The sequence below is a fragment of the Fopius arisanus genome, unplaced genomic scaffold, assembly GCF_000806365.1.
Source record: "Fopius arisanus strain USDA-PBARC FA_bdor unplaced genomic scaffold, ASM80636v1 scaffold00081, whole genome shotgun sequence".
Taxonomy (NCBI): domain Eukaryota; kingdom Metazoa; phylum Arthropoda; class Insecta; order Hymenoptera; family Braconidae; genus Fopius; species Fopius arisanus.
In genome coordinates, this window is record NW_011887820.1 from 466,869 (window position 1) to 482,906 (window position 16,038).

The following is a 16,038-nucleotide window of genomic DNA, read 5'->3' on the forward strand; positions in this document are numbered from 1 at the left end:
ACCCAAGCACCAACGGCGGAAACAGGAGCTACAGCTGCTACACGAAGAGAAAAATTCATTATTATTTCGTGTAGGTCCATTCAAAAATTAGGGTGCCACATCCAAATTTTTCGGGTGGGTCATTCGAATTTTTTGTTGACCGCGGTTGGGTCCCATGGGTTGGTGAATAGCACACTAATTTGTGGTAGAATTTTTTCTCAGTGTAACTCCCCGACAGGACTGAAACGCTTGGAAAAGTTCCCTCCAAAGTCATTAGATATTACGCCACAGCTTTAGCGTACACACATATACGATAATTATTCCTGACCCTGAAGTTTGCTGAAAATGATCTTTATCAGCGGATATTTCAGTGAAAAATCGAGGAATTTGAAAATATCAAATTTTTTTTTTTATAGGAAGAGATTTAGTGGTGATAGTTGCCAATTATATGATTAATCATCAATGGACAATACATAATATATTAGATTAGAAGGAAAACAAAGTGTGATCATTGTTTTCCACAGTTTCTATATGCGTAGCATGAGAATTTGTCTAATAAATCATTTCAATATTGGATTTATCTCGGCAAAAGCATACTGTCTTCTGAATAAATGAAAATCTATTAACAATTGTTACCGTAATTTCTAATTTCATAATTAATGTTACCTTTATATGCTACGCATATAGAAACTGTGGAAAAAAATTATCACACTTTGTTTTCCTTCTAGAGATGGATTAATCATCTTCTGTAATTTCATTTTCGGTTGTTAATGTCCATTGTTAATATCACCAGAAGCTTATGAAAATCTGTAAATGTGACTTTTTTTATTTTTCAAATCGAGCTACTCAAACGTAATTTAAACCTTGACAAACATTTATCCTTTGACAGTGGATTAAACTTCGGGAATTAGAATCGGGAAAAAAAGAAAAAAAATCATCATTAGATTGGGGCAAATTCTAATGGTGACATTTTTTCTTTTTTTTTTAAAGCACTTTCGAAGCTAGATATCCACTGTCAATTGCTCTCAAAAGTTAATATTTCATGAAACTTACCCTTGAAATAATATTTTTTTATAATTGGCAACTATCACCACTAAATCTCTTCCTATAAAAAAAAATTTAATATTTTCAAATTTCTCGATTTTTCACTGAAATATCCGCTGATAAAGATCATTTTCAGCAAATTTCGGGGTCATCATTATTCGACACTAATAACATTATCTTTTGTACTTTCTGAGTTTAGTCAATAAATAAATATTTAGTTAGCGCTAACCCAAAACTATTATTAATATAGTATACCTAAACAGTATTACTATAGGCAGTCTACCTTTTTTTCCCCTTTCTTTGAATTCGTTGAAAAATATTGTGTAGAAAAAATGAATTCTAACAAGAACATCCTCAATGCACCGCATATAAATAGTTGATCCAAAGAAGCCTTTTCCAAATATTTAAAATTTTATTAAGACTTTCTGATCTTTTCACAACAAAGTAATCATCATTGGCCCCATAAAACTATAATAAATAAAAGAGTTGTCATTATTTATCAATACTGATGGAAGTTTGAGAATCTGGAAGAATGATCCTGCGAGTGGTAACTTGAAACTATTGACTCGAAACCACTAATATTGTTATTATAATCAATATTAATATGGACTTTGGAAATGGATAATGAGCTCGCCTATCAGAAACTAGTGTTTGATGAACCAGAAAATTTTTTTTAATGATGAGAGATTTTCGTCAGCTGAATATCTTGTCCTTCGTTTTGCTGCAATATTTTTTCCTGTTGTTGTCATTATGACTTTTTGATTCCCTGAGCCTTTCGGTACTGTAGGTTCCAACTGCTGGCTGGCCGATCTTTGTATACCTATTGAATATTACAATTAATTAACACGAGAAGATATTTTGTTTTTAATGAAAATAAAATAATTTCTTAAAAATCATTGATTTCTCCAGAGATGTAAAAGCCTGCAAAAAATGGAATTTTATCGATGAAGGTCCACTGATTGTTGATTTTTTTTAAAGATTACCTTGCTGATGAACTCCAATACATATCGAGGATCGAACTCCTCTGTAGCTCTTCGACCCCATGTGTACACATACATTTCATTGTCACCCTTTGATTCTTTAGATCGTACCAAATAGATTTGCTGAACGAATGTCTAAGAATAATAAAGAAAAATACAATGATATTCATTTCAATTAGTGAATTGTTTTTCGTTACCTTTTGCACCATCTCCTCGACATTCCCGAAGTAAGGATGGTGGCCACCATGTTCTCTCCAAATGTTTAAGCCTTTCAGGAACTGAATTAAATTATCTGAAACGGAAGAAAAAAATTATTTCAGTTCCATAGCGCAAAAAAAGTGCCGTTCCATCATGATTGACTCTTTCATAAAGTTTCATCCCGATACACTAATTTTTATAACTTTTCACTAAAATTTAATAAAAAATCAATAAATTTTAGAGAAAAGTTATAAAAATTGGTGTATCGGGATAAAACTTTGTGAAAGGATAAATCATGATTTAACGGACAAAACGCTATATTTTCATATTCCAATCCGATCGATAGGTTTCAATAAATCTCAGAAAAATAGGAAAAATAAAATACAGGCAACAAAACAAGATTAAAATGAAACCTTCTGCGCATGGTTCTCCGGACAAGAAGACATGTGACAGCACAAGGAACAGCAGAGTCTGTGCAGGAACATCCTCAACCTCCACACGAATATTATTGTGAGGAAGTGCATTCACAATGATCCACTTCTGTCCACCGATGTTGATCAAGTTGTATCCAAAGATTTCATGTAGAACTACTTTGGCTTTAGCCATGAGACTCTGATAATATTTAGCCTGGCATGACATTCCATAGGTCTTGATATCTGCTTGCTTGATAACATTTTTGCTTGATGCTGCAGACAACAGGAATTTCAACAGGGTTCCAAGCTCGTGATTCTCTTCATCTTCAGGTAATTCAGCTCCTCGTCGCTGCGATTGAGTTGCTGGTTCCTCATCGGTATCATCGTCATTATGTCTCTGGGATCTCTGACTTGCAATTGGACTTCTTCGAGGTGCATTCGATGGGCCTGCTTCCTCGTCAGAGTCTAATACTACAAAAGAACTCGATCGTAACCGTTGAGATCTTCGTGGCATGTTTTCAACCTGCAATCCAATTAATTTCTATCATTCTATCATCATTTTTTTCTTGTAACATATAATTATAAATTTATTCAATTATCCAAGAAATTGGAACTCGCCCAGGGATGGTATTTGGAATGGGCAGCTCATGGGAAAAATGTCAAATAAATTTGTTTTTTTCTTTTTATAAAAAGCAACATTTTCGACATCTTTTTTCATGTTTCTGTCTATTATTTCTTTACCCGCCTCATCATCATCCACTATATTCACAAAAGGGTATGGCGACAGTGGATCAATTACAAAATTGAATAGCGATTATTTTATTGATATCTCCAATCTCGAAAGTTTCTGGGGAATCTTTTATGGCCTGTAAGAATGGGGTTTTGATAAATAATCATTTCAGGGTCTATTTAGTTCGTAAATATTAATGGGGGAGACGAATACCTCTTCTTAGGACGACAATTAGCTTCTATTTCATCGTGTAAAATAAATCATCAAAACAAACAATTATTGCCGCGACCATTTGAAAATTGAGATTTTTTAAAGAACTATTTCTTTGTTTTTCTTACCTGCAGCTACTTGACTCATTTAATTATTGAGGTTAGAATGGAATATGTATTCATTGAAATATATTATCATATCGATGTATAAAATGCTATTATACACGCAGATAGTGTACTACAGCTTCAAAATCCGTCCAGCAAATAAGGTCTTGAGCGTCAGATAGTCGGTTTTGAATAATTAGTGCTGGTCTCTCCAAAAAATGATCCCAAATCCGGACCCTGATCTCTCCTATTATCTCTGACGCAGACACAAACTTTCAGCGAAAAATGATGGATTGGTGGAATTGGATCGGATCGACCTATTCAGAATGGATTAATTAATGTAAAATCAATCATTTTTTATTTTTATTTCTCCTCTTTCTGTAACCCAGGTTCAAACCTGATTTAAAAAATTAATAAATAACAGAAAAACAAATCGAGGAGTCGAATCGAAAGCTGCGTGCAGGGTAATTAACACGTTTTATACGGAGAAATAAATTTAAAAATTAATTGTTAATAACTAGAAAACATTGATCGCTGTATTAGAGTATAAATAATAAAGTCTAACTAACTAATTCAGAAAAATCTCAGCTTTGGCGTTGGAATATTCATGGCTTCATAGAAACCCATAAAATACTGAACATTATAATTTTAAAAAATTTTTACGAGCCACAGGTTATAAATAATTTGTTTATTTGAAATAACCTCTCGGGAAAAGATCTTGACGAAAAAATATCGATTGGATTAATCGACCCGTGACAATCGATTTGGATAATCGAGTATCGATATATTATGAAACAATCGATTTTCAAGAGATGAAAAATTCATTTGTAGTTCTGAGTTAGGAGGAGCAAGAGGTACATCATGGCGGGTATTCCCAGGTTGTCGAGGTTATTTGCAACTATAAATTGTGGATCAAAGAAGATTTTCAGTGGAGCTGTCACCAATTTGTCAACTCCAGGTTGGGATTTATTCGATTCGATGGTTTAATAATTCAACTACTCTCGGTCATATCTTAATTTTCGTTTTTATGTCATGATCAGAGTGTGGGGAATGAAGAGACATTCTTTTATTTGTGGGTAGATTGTAATTGGGATGTACTGGTTAATTTCATTCAATTATTTTCTCGGTTGTAGATAGGACAAGGCAATTGTTGACACCATTAGCTGCTGGATATAAAACTTATTTGCCGTGGATGCCATGGCCTCAGACCGTACCTCATGCGGAGCCGGAGGTGACACCGGAACAGGAAAAGTTGATTGACAGTTAGTTACAAAAAACAGAAAATTAAAAGATATTGACAATGACCCCTTAAGACTGTCGAATGCCCAAAACTATACTTGGGAATTTTACATTTTTATTTGAGGAATTGATCAATTCAATTTCAATTTCCATTTTTCTCGGGTTCCTGAAAAAAAATCGAAAACCAATGAATTCTGGGGTCGAAGAAAGCGGAACGGTCTTTTAGAATCCTGGAGTTGCAAAAATATTTTAAAAATCTTAAGAACATAAGGGAAATCAAGGAAATCTTGGAGTGAAATAGATGAAATTCAAATTCAATTTATGGAAGGGGATTAATCAAATTTTGAGAAAAATTATTCTGCGAAACCAAAATTTGGAGACACAAATTCGTCTTCATTGATTATTTATTTGTGGTAAATTCCGCGTTGAAAGAAAAATTTAAAACTAAATAATCACTGATAAAATCGTACTTTTGATTGTTCCATCATCGTCTCCAGTAGCAACGACATTCTCGTTGATGATTGTAGTAGTATAAATAGGACATCTGTAATAAGAATAATTATCTGTTAATTTCAACAATATAGCACAGATCGTTATTTTTTCTATTAGTAATAAATCAGCAATAAATGGCTGTTTTTAATAATCTCATTATATAATTCCGTCGGAAACTTATTGAGACATTTTCTTCAAACATAGGCGAATGAATTTAGGAGATAATGGATAAAGAAAACGAGAATAGATGAAAAAATCAGGGAGCTGATTTTTTAAAAAATTAATAAAAAATTCGAAATTGGCAAAATCATCTGGAAAATAATATCAACATATTTCATCATGGTAGCCATCTTTTAATTTCAAGGGTATAACATCGACACAATCATCCTGGGGTCGAAGAAATCAGAACAGTCTTCTAGAATCCTGGAGTTGCAAAAATATTTTAAAAATCTCAAGAAGATACGAAAAATCCAGGAAATTTTGAAGTGAAATAATTTATTTTAGACCGGAGGTTTACCGCAATTGATAGTCAAAATTCTGTTGAAATTTCTTCAATCGTTTTGGCAAGAATCGACGACAAATTATTTAGCAAAATAATGCAAAACGTCATGAAACGTGAAGAAATATAATTTTATTGAAAATTATTCACAAATTTCACAGAGAAAAGACTAAAGTTGTCGATTAAAATTCAAGATTTTCCCATGTAATAAATTTTAAACTCGTTAACTAACAATTCCCTAGTTCTGATATTTTCAGTTTTGAATTACAACATTGATATTTTGGAATTGTTTGCAGACGTAACGCAAACCATCAACAACCAATTGGAATCAAAGGACACAAGTCGATTATTCGCTGTTGTACAAGTTACTGGGAAGCAATTTAAAATCACTGAAAGTGATTTGATAATAATCCAAGGATATTGGCCGCCCCAGCCAGGGGACAAATTGAAATTGGAAAAAGTTCTTCTCGTTGGTGGCACTGACTTCACTCTTGTTGGAAGACCAATTTTAAATCGAGAACTGGCGAGTGTCGATGCAACTGTTATCGAGAAAACCTTCTCGCATACAAAAACATTTTTTAAGATGAGAAAAAGAAAACAGTATCGCCGAATTCATTGTAAGAACAAAACACTTCATATTTGCTAATGAAAATTAAATCTCAAGTTAATTTTCAAATATTAAACAATTAATTATTACAGAACTGCTGAATTATCGTGAATTACATTCACGTGAAGAATCTCTCACAAATTTCAAGATTAAAAACAAAAATTGTCGTCAATTATCATTAATTCAATTGCAAATGCCTCAATTGTCATGATAAATTCTATCTCATTACCACGAGATTTAAAATCTGTTATAGAATGTTTAAAAAGAATAATTGAGACATAATGAAGAGAAGCTTAATTAACTCAAGAATTTAATTGTTTCAAGTTCGGAGGATGCAGCACACAATCGTGAGGATAAACTCGATCAACATAAACCGAGCAATCGACAAGAAGCCAGAAGTGGAAGGACTGGATAGAATATTCTGAGATTTCTGTACATAACAAAATTTACTTGATTAAATATAATGTAACAAACCAGTTCGCGTTATCTCGCAGCTGTTTCTTACACATGAGTTAAATTATCGTAGAGCTTAATTAATTATTCTAAGTCTGCGAAGAAGTCTCCAGCATTGTTGACTTTACTACTAGGTAAATTGTGCTTCATCTGCTTTTGTTTTCCTCCTTTAATCGGTTCCTCTACGTTCAGGGTCTCGAAGTATTTGACGTTCCAGAACTTCACGATGTTGTCGTGAGACGATGAAGCTATTAATGTTCCATCATTGGAGATATCCACGGTTTCGATGGAGAAATCGTGCTGCCCGACTATTCCGAGTCTTCGGTGGGGAAATAAACTGAAGGCTCTGTAGAAATACATAAACCATTAATTGACTAACAGGAAAAATTATATTTTTTCCTTCCGAATGAAGGCATTATAATTGAAATTCAGATTTTGTATTTTTTCATCAGAAAAGTCGGAAGATCCTATTTAATAATGCAACTATGCGCGTGGCAAGTTTTCCAAATTAATTCATTAAAATTTTTTTTTGTCTCATCAAGTATTGGTGAGTCCTAGTCGTCAATATTAATTCAAATTCGATTAATTTACTGATTTTTTTTATTTCTGATTTTTTTCAAAAATAAGTTTTTTTTACTATAACTGAAGAAAAAATGGTATGAAATACTTCGATGATGACTTAAAAATGAGTTTCGATGTGTTGAAGATGGAAATAATAACAATAACCGTTGTATCGATTTATAAGAAAGATCGGAAAAAAATCGTACTTTCGAAATATTTGAATTGTGGACCTGTCGCGAGATATTCTTCAATTGAATTTCATGAGAGCTTAAGGCCCCGATGGACTGTCTGGGAAGATAATTTACTCCAAAATTGGGACTTCTAATTACTCCGTCAATTAATCGTTTTTTTCGATAATTGTTAGCTAGCGGCCTAGTTGTTGTCGACCGCTAGAACGCTAGCTAACAATTATTGAAAAAAACGATTAATTACCAAAGTAATTAGGAATCCGAATTTCGGAGTAAATTATCTTTTCTAGATAATCCACCCGAGCCTTAAACTAATTGTTTCGATGCTATACTCTTGAAATTAGGAAATGGTTACCATAGTGACATACATTGTTATTATTTTCCCGGCAATTTTGATAATTTCAAATTTTTCTTTGATTTTTCAAAATCATCTCTCTAATTTATTCATCTATTCTCGTTTTCTTTATCTATTATCTTCTAGATTCTATCGATTATGTATGAAAAAAATATTTCAATAAGATTTTATCGAAGTTTTAAAATTATTGCAAACGACCATTCGCGTATTGATAATTTAATAACAAAAAATGACTAAAATATATGGAATAAACGAGTGATCACCCCCTAGATATTAAATGGTAATGAATTATCTTCCCGTGAATTCTTTCACCTATCAACAGATACAGCATGTCATATTCTTAGATAATTTATCTCCATATTTAATAATAATCGATAATTACCTCAGCAATCCGTCCTCCCCACCAGTAATTACTACATTATCAGTAATTGGAATAATACAGTTGATAGCTTTCTTCGTTAAATTAGGAAACTCATCGGAATGGAAGCCAAACTCTCCCCAATTGAAGACGTACATCTTTCCAGTGTTGCTAGCAGTCAGGAGTTTCGTATTCCCCTTGAACAGCCCCAGGGATGTGAATTCATCGTCGTATTCCTCGGACTGGACGTGAAGTTTTCTCGCTGGAACGTTTAGGGTCGTTAGGACACCATCTCCACTGGCGCAGACTAAATATTTTCCATCGTCGTTTGTTATCATCGAACTTATGTAGTCGCCGTTCTCTTTCACTGAAAGGATTGGATTCGATCCACGTTGCCTCAAATCCCAGACTGAATCAAATTAATTAATGTTATTATAACGATATTACAATATTTATTTCATAATCAATCAATTTATGGAAAGGGATCAATCAAATTCTGAGGAAAATTACTCTGCGAAATCAAAATTTGAAGACACAAATTCGTCTTCATTGATTATTTACTTGTGGTAAATTCCTCTTTGAAACAAAAATTTAAAACTAAATAATCACTGATAAAATCGTACTTTTGATTGTTCCATCATCGTCTCCAGTAGCAACAACATTCTCGTTGATGATTGTAGTAGTATAAATAGGACATCTGTAATAAGAATAATTATCTGTTAATTTCAACAATATAGCACCGATCGTTATTTTTTCTATTAATAATAAATCAGCAATAAATGGCTGTTTTTAATAATCTCATTATATAATTCCGTCGGAAACTTATTGAGACATTTTCTTCAAATATAGGCGAATGAATTTAGGAGATAATGGATAAAGAAAACGAGAATAGATGAAAAAATCAGGGAGCTGACTTTTTAAAAAATTAATAAAAAATTCGAAATTGGCAAAATCGTCTGGAAAATAATATCAACATATATCATCATGGAGGCCATCTTTTCATTTCAAGGGTATAACATCGAAACAATCATTTTGGGTCAGTGAAATTCAATTGAAATTGAATATCCCGCGACAGGCCCACAATTCAGATATTTCCTCATTATTTTTTCCAATCTTTCTTAAATATCGATACAACGGTTATTACTATTATTTCCATCTTCAAACCCATTCAAGAACATATCAAAACTCATTTTTTAAGTCATCATGGAAATATTTATTTATTTATTTATTTTATTTTCTTCAGTTATCATGAAAAAAGAGATTTTCGAAAAAAATCGAAAATCAAAAAAATCAATGAATGAATTAAATTTGAATTAACATCCACGACGAGGACTCACCAAACTTACAAAAAAAAAATTAAAAAATTAAAATAAATTAAACAAATAAAAAATAAATGACAAAAAAAATGAATTTGATGGATATATTAGCGCGCAATTGGAGATGAAATTTGAAAATATTGTCACCCACATTTTGGATTGTTAAATATTTTCGGACTTTACCTTTCACAATGACTCTACAATTCCGACAATAATCTCCCGCGAAAGCCAAAACCACTTACTCATGAGCCTTATCATAAAAACGTTTGAGTTTTCCACTGGTGACATCAGTGACAGCCATAGACTTGTCCTTGCTGACAGAAAAAATGGTGTCCCCTTTAGCATTAAACTGAACATCACGACAGGCCCTCTCGTGCACTTCAATTGTCGCGATCAACGTATTGTCCTCATTATCGTACTTATACATGAGAATATCGCCCTCGACATTAGCCAGAGCAATGATATTGTCCTCCGGATGAAAACAGACATTCACAACAAACTCCTCAGTAGGAATGGCAGGCGGATGTCCCCGATGGTGGTTTCTCGAGTTTTCGATAGCCTGGACCAACTCATCCTCTTCCTCATTCTCTTCCCTCCCAAAAGCTGTGGGATCCTCATCATTATCTGAATCAGAATCATCAGAATTATCAGAATCACTGGACACACTGACGTCTGACGTTTCACTGTCGTCACTGTCGTCGATCATCTCGTTTCTTCCTTCTTGAAAAACCGAATTGTAAATCACCATCTAAAAACAAAAACAATCGATTCATCCATGGAATTGAACGAGAAAGTTTTCAAATAAGATTTTATAACGAATTACTATCTTTAATGTAATTATTCTGAAGTACTCACATTATTTGAGGCAGAACAAAGAGGACATGCTGGGATCAATTTTTGTTTGACTAACCTCTCATCAATGCATCAAACACATGTGCTCTTCCAGTTTGAACCCTTCGGCGATTGTCGTGAGCCCTCGTCTCTCCTCGGTGCACCCCGAGAACGCACGAATCACTCCGGAAAGAAATGGCGGATTCACAAAAATGGAGGAAAAGAGGGAGATAATAAAGGTTGGAATTTTCCCTTTCAATCGAATGAGTGCAGAGTGAATTATTATTCCATAAATATTCGGTGGCATCAGTTGAATTATTGTCTTCAATATTTCTGACTTGCTCAAGGTCATGTGAGCATGGACATGACTTCTGGATGTCACTCTTTATCGTTTCGGAATAATCAACGATATTTAGTCTAGTTTGGCACTGATAACGTGGATTTTCGCCTGTTGTTCTTTTGCACTTTCACTCGCTGTTTTTTTTTACTTTTTGTTTACATTTTTTATGAGGCTCTTATTATTTTGGAAGGGATTTTATTGATGGAAAACAGTGCAGTATGGTCGGGATGAAGACTCTGTTGATTTTGGAGATTTATCTGCTTGTGAGCTGTGCAACAAGTGATGGAATTGGAGATGAAAGTCCTGGGACTGATGAATCTGGGACTGGAGAACTGGGAAAGACAGTGAAATTATTAGGAGATGCTGGGGTAAAACAGGTATTAACGATTGTTGGTTTTTTCGTTTTTAACGTTTTTATATGTTTCAGCAGACATAAATTGATAAATTGAGGATTCGGCAATTGGATTAAAAGTATAATTGGCTGTGCTTCAACCATTTTTTTAATCATAACTTTATAATGTTGTTAAACAATGAGGGAAATTTTTTTTTCATCAATTTACATTGAAAATTATAATAATTCAATGATTATCAACAAGACGTTTATCATTTTAGATAGTCACTGATTTGAGAAAGACGTATTAATTATTAATTATTAATAATTATTAATTATTCGACAGTATTAATTATTCATACAATAACTTAAGGACCGGTTGGATTATCTGGAAAAGATAATTTACTTTAAAATCGGGATTCCTCATAACTCTGGCAATTAATCGTTTTTTTTCAATAATTGTTAGCTAGCGTTCTAGCGGTTGTCAACGACTAGAACGCTAGCTAACAATTATCGGAAAAAACAATTAATTGGCGGAGTAATTAGGAGTCCCAATTTTGGAGTAAATTATCTTTCCGAGATACTCCATCCGGCCCTTAAGGCTCGGGTGGATTATCTAGAAAAGAAAATCTACTCCGAAATTCGGATTCCTAATTACTTTGGCAATTAATTGTTTTTTTCAATAATTGTTAACTAGCGTTCTAGCGGTTGTCAACAACTAGGCCGCTAGCTAATAATTATCGGAAAAAACGATTAATTGACGAAGTAATTAGAAGTCCCAATTTTGGAGTAAATTATCCTTTCCAGGCAGTCCATCCGGGCCTTAAATAAAAACGTGTCCGTATTACCCTGCACTCCTCTATATTCGATTGTTGGATGATATCGATAAATATCTCTGGAGCAATATCACACGACTGCTGGAGATTCAATGAGTTATCCCGGAAGTTGTGAATTGAAAATATAAATTTGTTTTTAGATATTTCCCTTCAATACAAAAAAATTCTGATAAACCCTCAGTGAAAGATGGAATTTTCGGGATCTAAACATTAAAGTGCAGAGAAAGGGAAAAATAAAAATAAATGAGTACGTGTCTAATTAGATATTATTTAATTATAAATCACTCCATGATAATCGGATGAGGAAAATCCGAGATGAACCTTCAGTTTTCCTGATTCTCCCGTCAATTCATATTACGCAATTACAATTCGACTGTGAAAATGAAAAAATCAGAGATTTCTTCTTATAATTTGTTTATTTACTCACTTTCTTATACATTTCAACCGTTAGGATTTACTCTGTGATTTATTTATTCTCCCAAGGCTATCTATTATAGAAATTTTTCATTTATTCGAGTCTGGAAATGAAATTTGTAGAATTGATTAAAATTTGGTTGCAATGCAGAGCAATTTTATCAATGAAAAATAATTTAAAAAATCTACTTTCGTATTCTAACTCAGTTTCTTAATTTTCTAATATGATTTTGTATTCCAGAAGAGTTTCAACCCAACGGAGAGGAGCGAATCATTAAAGACAGTAGCTGATGGTGTTAAAATCTGGCAAGACGAATTGATAACGAGTGTAAATGGAAAATTACCAGTGGAACGAGACGCCGCACCATCTGTTCGCCCTCGAAAAGGAGTCAGTTCTATTTCAGCGAGAAAAGGGGTGGAAGATTCTGAAGATTCTCATAACAAGACTGCAAGCTCAACGACAGAGAAAACTCCCTACAACATCGACTTGTTGAATTCGTTAGATACGAATAACACAAAAATGACAACAGAGAAAATAAAAGTAAACAAAAAATTCAAGTCGAAGCCAACGGTTACGATAGCTGGAGCTAGTGATGGAGAAGTTGTTAAACCAAGTCTGGGAGTTCCCACAAAAACTCCACCACTTGGAATGTCATCGAAGATAAATTACGTAGTGCCTGTTGTAATAACAATACTAGTGTTACCACTGTTTATTCTATTTGTGATATTTTTGTACAGAAATGGAAGAGAGTGTTGGGAGAAAAGGCACTACAGAAGAATGGACTTTCTCATTGATGGAATGTATAATGAATGAATTAATAATTATATAATTATTATCATTTATTATGTGCGTTGTGTGTTAGACATTCTCTTCATTATGTCGTCAATTACTATTTTCAAATATTTTATAACAGATTTTGAATCTCGTGGGTGTTAACGAGATAGAATTTATCATGACAATTGAGGAATTTGTAATGGAGTCAGTAGTAAAGTTGTAAGGGGAGATTTTGTTCTGAAGAATTTGCAAAATACTGTCAATGACCCAGTTGCTGGCATCCGTGTCTATTTTTCTGCCAAATGCATAACTTATGTTATTAGTTATTTTTAGATGAATATTTACTTAACGTTATTTTTTTACGTGGATATCAAAACAAATATCAGGAATATTGAATGACTAGAAATATTTTTAATCAATTTTTATGAATAAATTTGGGTGCCAGCTGTTGGGCCCTTAAAGGTGCCGATGGCCCAATAACTAGCAGATCGTATTTAAGAAATGGGCATGATCTAGAAAAACTTTCAATGAGACTTTATTCGCACATATAATTATAAACAGTGATGTAATTGTTTGTGACTGAAGATGAAACGAGAATTAACGAAATTTGAGGACTTTTCAGCTACTGGAATAATTCTCTGAATGAAAATCTAGAGCGGGAGCAATTGGGTCCTCTAGTCCCAGTAACCGGTACCGTAACATAATCTTCAAATTTCTGTAAACTGCCAGTTATTGGACCATTCTTCTTTTTTCTATTTTACTCGATATTCATTTATTCACTCATTAGAAACAATGCAAATTTTTTGAATAACAAAAAAAGTTTTCAAATAACCCATCATATCCTGATTTATGCCCCAAAAATGAACAGGTAATTTTTTAATGCATTTTTACAGTTGAAGTGCGTCGCTAATTGCCAGTAACTCATTCATTGACAATAATTGAAAAAATATTCGTTATAATAATCATTATGGAACTGTTGAATTCATTTTCATCATTTTATTATCGCATATAGCAATTAAATTTTATTTAATTTCTATTTATCTCCTTTTATGGCTTTGTTATGGAATTAGATCAACAATAAATAGTTCTAACAATATTGAAAAATAAATATTTAGATGGTCACAGTTATCATTGGATTGAATAAATAGTATATTTTTGAAAACTATTTTGTTTTGAGGAATAATATAAAAATAAAGATATTAGTAGAAATTTAGAAATAATAGTAAAATTGTGATTTTCTAGAATCAATAATCATCAATTACTCAAATTTTTTATGTGCGGCAGAATATCGCCGATTGTTTGTGTGTAATAATCTGGTATTAACTCTTTGTTTTTTGGATCATTCGACTTACTCCAGTTGTCAATATCTTGGATTGTTGATACACCAGTTAGAACGAGTAGAGTCTTGAATCCACATCTTTTACCGAATAGAATATCCGTATTTGCACGATCACCAATCATTAGGGTACGCTTCGGATCAATTTTGAAGTTTTTCTGCAACATAATCGCGGCGTAGGGAGCTGGTTTTCCCATGACTGTTGCTTCACGCTCAGAACACGTCTCAATACTCTTCACTAGGCTCCCAGTTCCTAAAAAAATATTTTTTCATTAATACGAGATTTTGAAAACGATTAATGAACGCGAATGTGGCGCGTAAAATTCAATCATTTCGTTTTCTCATAGGCAAGTATTGTTGAGCGTCGATAATATTCCAAATTTACATTATTTATTTATTATTTTCATTTTTTTAAATCAGTCTTTTCAATATAACTGGAGAAAAAAAGGTGTGGAATGTTTTGATGATGGCTTAAAAAATGTTGAGCAAGTTTGAAGATGGAAATAATAGCAATAACATTGATATGTAAGATAAATTGACAAAAATTCGTAATTTATAGATATTTGAATTGCGAACCTGTCGCGGGGTATTCTCCAATCGAATTTCATTAGCACTCAAAATGATTGAAATTATCAGATTATTCCCACAGCTGCATATGTGATGTAATCTTGCAGATAATTTTTTTAATTTCGATTTTTTAATTGATTTTTTATTCAGCTTTTTGATTTTTTCATCTATTCTCGTTTTTATCTATTACTTTCCAGATTCATTCGATCATGTCTGAAGAGAACATTTCAATAAGATTTTATCGAACTTTTAAGATCATTCGCGTATCATCAGTTTATTAGTAAAAATAATAATAATCTATATAATAAACGAGCGAGTACACGAATTCTTTTAAAATTATATCTAAATTTTGTACCTGGAATGATAAGTGTTTCCGATCCTGGAAATCGTTCATCAGTATTGCTTGCAATAAACAGGGTATCTTTGTTATTAAGGTAAGTCGCAGCCTTCATCATTTTCATGTAGTTGAAATGCAGATCAAACCCGACGATGACAGCTCCAATATCTGGATCGGGAGTGAAGGCCCCTTCGTAGGTGAAATTTTCGCCGACTGGATCCGGTCCCACACCGCAATAAGATATTCCAGCTTTATCCAACTCCCTCGTAATCCCTGCATGTAAATAATTAAACAATTAATTAAAAAAAAAGACCAAAATTTGAATAAAAATATCTCCATACGTGAAAAACTTTTAATTACAAATTACAAAATGAAGATTGGGAGTGGTGGGGGTATCCGAGAGACGGTTGAGCCGTTGGGGGGGTCCTCAGTTTTTGGGTAAATTATGGGGTTTTCCGGGGAAAATTACTGTGAAAAAGGGTTCGGGGGGATTCTTAACAGTGTGTTTTACGATGGGAACATCAAATTTGGGGGGTAATTGAACC

General features: G+C 33.1%; 5 protein-coding genes across 11 annotated transcripts in view; 2 read left to right on the plus strand and 3 right to left on the minus strand.

Moving 5' to 3' along the window:
* Positions 1–1,698: 1,698 nt before the first annotated feature.
* LOC105270223 (melanoma-associated antigen G1-like) lies at positions 1,699–4,459 on the minus strand. 2 transcript variants are annotated; one of them, XM_011311037.1, is made up of 6 exons: positions 4,228–4,458; positions 3,683–3,975; positions 2,615–3,137; positions 2,201–2,295; positions 2,007–2,138; positions 1,699–1,843 (listed from the first exon to the last, which is right to left on the minus strand). In XM_011311037.1, the coding sequence occupies exons 3-6, from the start codon at positions 3,126–3,128 to the stop codon at positions 1,772–1,774; spliced, it is 813 nt and encodes a 270-aa protein (XP_011309339.1). In that variant the 5' UTR covers positions 3,129–3,137; positions 3,683–3,975; positions 4,228–4,458; the 3' UTR covers positions 1,699–1,771. The 2 variants fall into 2 exon arrangements, with proteins under 2 accessions (XP_011309339.1, XP_011309340.1); XM_011311038.1 differs by lacking the exon at positions 3,683–3,975 and having other exon boundaries at positions 4,228–4,459.
* On the plus strand, positions 4,043–6,971 carry mRpL21 (mitochondrial ribosomal protein L21). The gene is made up of 5 exons (XM_011311035.1): positions 4,043–4,122; positions 4,490–4,616; positions 4,792–4,920; positions 6,185–6,505; positions 6,820–6,971. The coding sequence occupies exons 2-5, from the start codon at positions 4,520–4,522 to the stop codon at positions 6,918–6,920; spliced, it is 648 nt and encodes a 215-aa protein (XP_011309337.1). The 5' UTR covers positions 4,043–4,122; positions 4,490–4,519; the 3' UTR covers positions 6,921–6,971.
* LOC105270221 (WD repeat-containing protein 55 homolog) lies at positions 4,941–10,715 on the minus strand. Of its 3 annotated transcripts, XR_892513.1 has the most exons (6): positions 10,582–10,685; positions 9,969–10,474; positions 9,034–9,107; positions 8,435–8,819; positions 6,970–7,294; positions 4,941–5,441 (listed from the first exon to the last, which is right to left on the minus strand). XR_892513.1 is itself a non-coding variant. In XM_011311034.1 (5 exons), the coding sequence occupies exons 2-5, from the start codon at positions 10,472–10,474 to the stop codon at positions 7,033–7,035; spliced, it is 1,227 nt and encodes a 408-aa protein (XP_011309336.1). In that variant the 5' UTR covers positions 10,637–10,715; the 3' UTR covers positions 6,923–7,032. The 3 variants fall into 3 exon arrangements, 2 of the variants coding, with proteins under 2 accessions (XP_011309336.1, XP_011309335.1); XM_011311034.1 differs by lacking the exon at positions 4,941–5,441 and having other exon boundaries at positions 6,923–7,294; positions 10,637–10,715; XM_011311033.1 differs by lacking the exon at positions 4,941–5,441 and having other exon boundaries at positions 6,923–7,294.
* An 11-nt stretch (positions 10,716–10,726) lies between these two features.
* Positions 10,727–13,728, plus strand: LOC105270224 (uncharacterized). Of its 3 annotated transcripts, XM_011311040.1 has the most exons (3): positions 10,727–10,796; positions 11,088–11,274; positions 12,720–13,728. In XM_011311040.1, the coding sequence occupies exons 2-3, from the start codon at positions 11,116–11,118 to the stop codon at positions 13,290–13,292; spliced, it is 732 nt and encodes a 243-aa protein (XP_011309342.1). In that variant the 5' UTR covers positions 10,727–10,796; positions 11,088–11,115; the 3' UTR covers positions 13,293–13,728. The 3 variants fall into 3 exon arrangements, with proteins under 3 accessions (XP_011309342.1, XP_011309343.1, XP_011309341.1); XM_011311041.1 differs by having other exon boundaries at positions 10,777–11,274; positions 12,723–13,728; XM_011311039.1 differs by having other exon boundaries at positions 10,781–11,274.
* Positions 13,729–14,456: 728 nt separating this feature from the next.
* The window catches only part of LOC105270225 (phosphoglycolate phosphatase), a 4,536-nt gene continuing 2,954 nt past the window's right edge, over positions 14,457–16,038 (minus strand). For both annotated transcript variants that reach the window (XM_011311043.1, XM_011311042.1), the window contains exons 4-5: positions 15,512–15,766; positions 14,457–14,842 (exon numbers count right to left, since the gene is read on the minus strand). In XM_011311043.1, the coding sequence (XP_011309345.1) occupies positions 14,508–14,842; positions 15,512–15,766 (590 nt within the window). In that variant the 3' untranslated portion in view covers positions 14,457–14,507. The remainder of the gene's footprint in view (positions 14,843–15,511; positions 15,767–16,038) is intronic.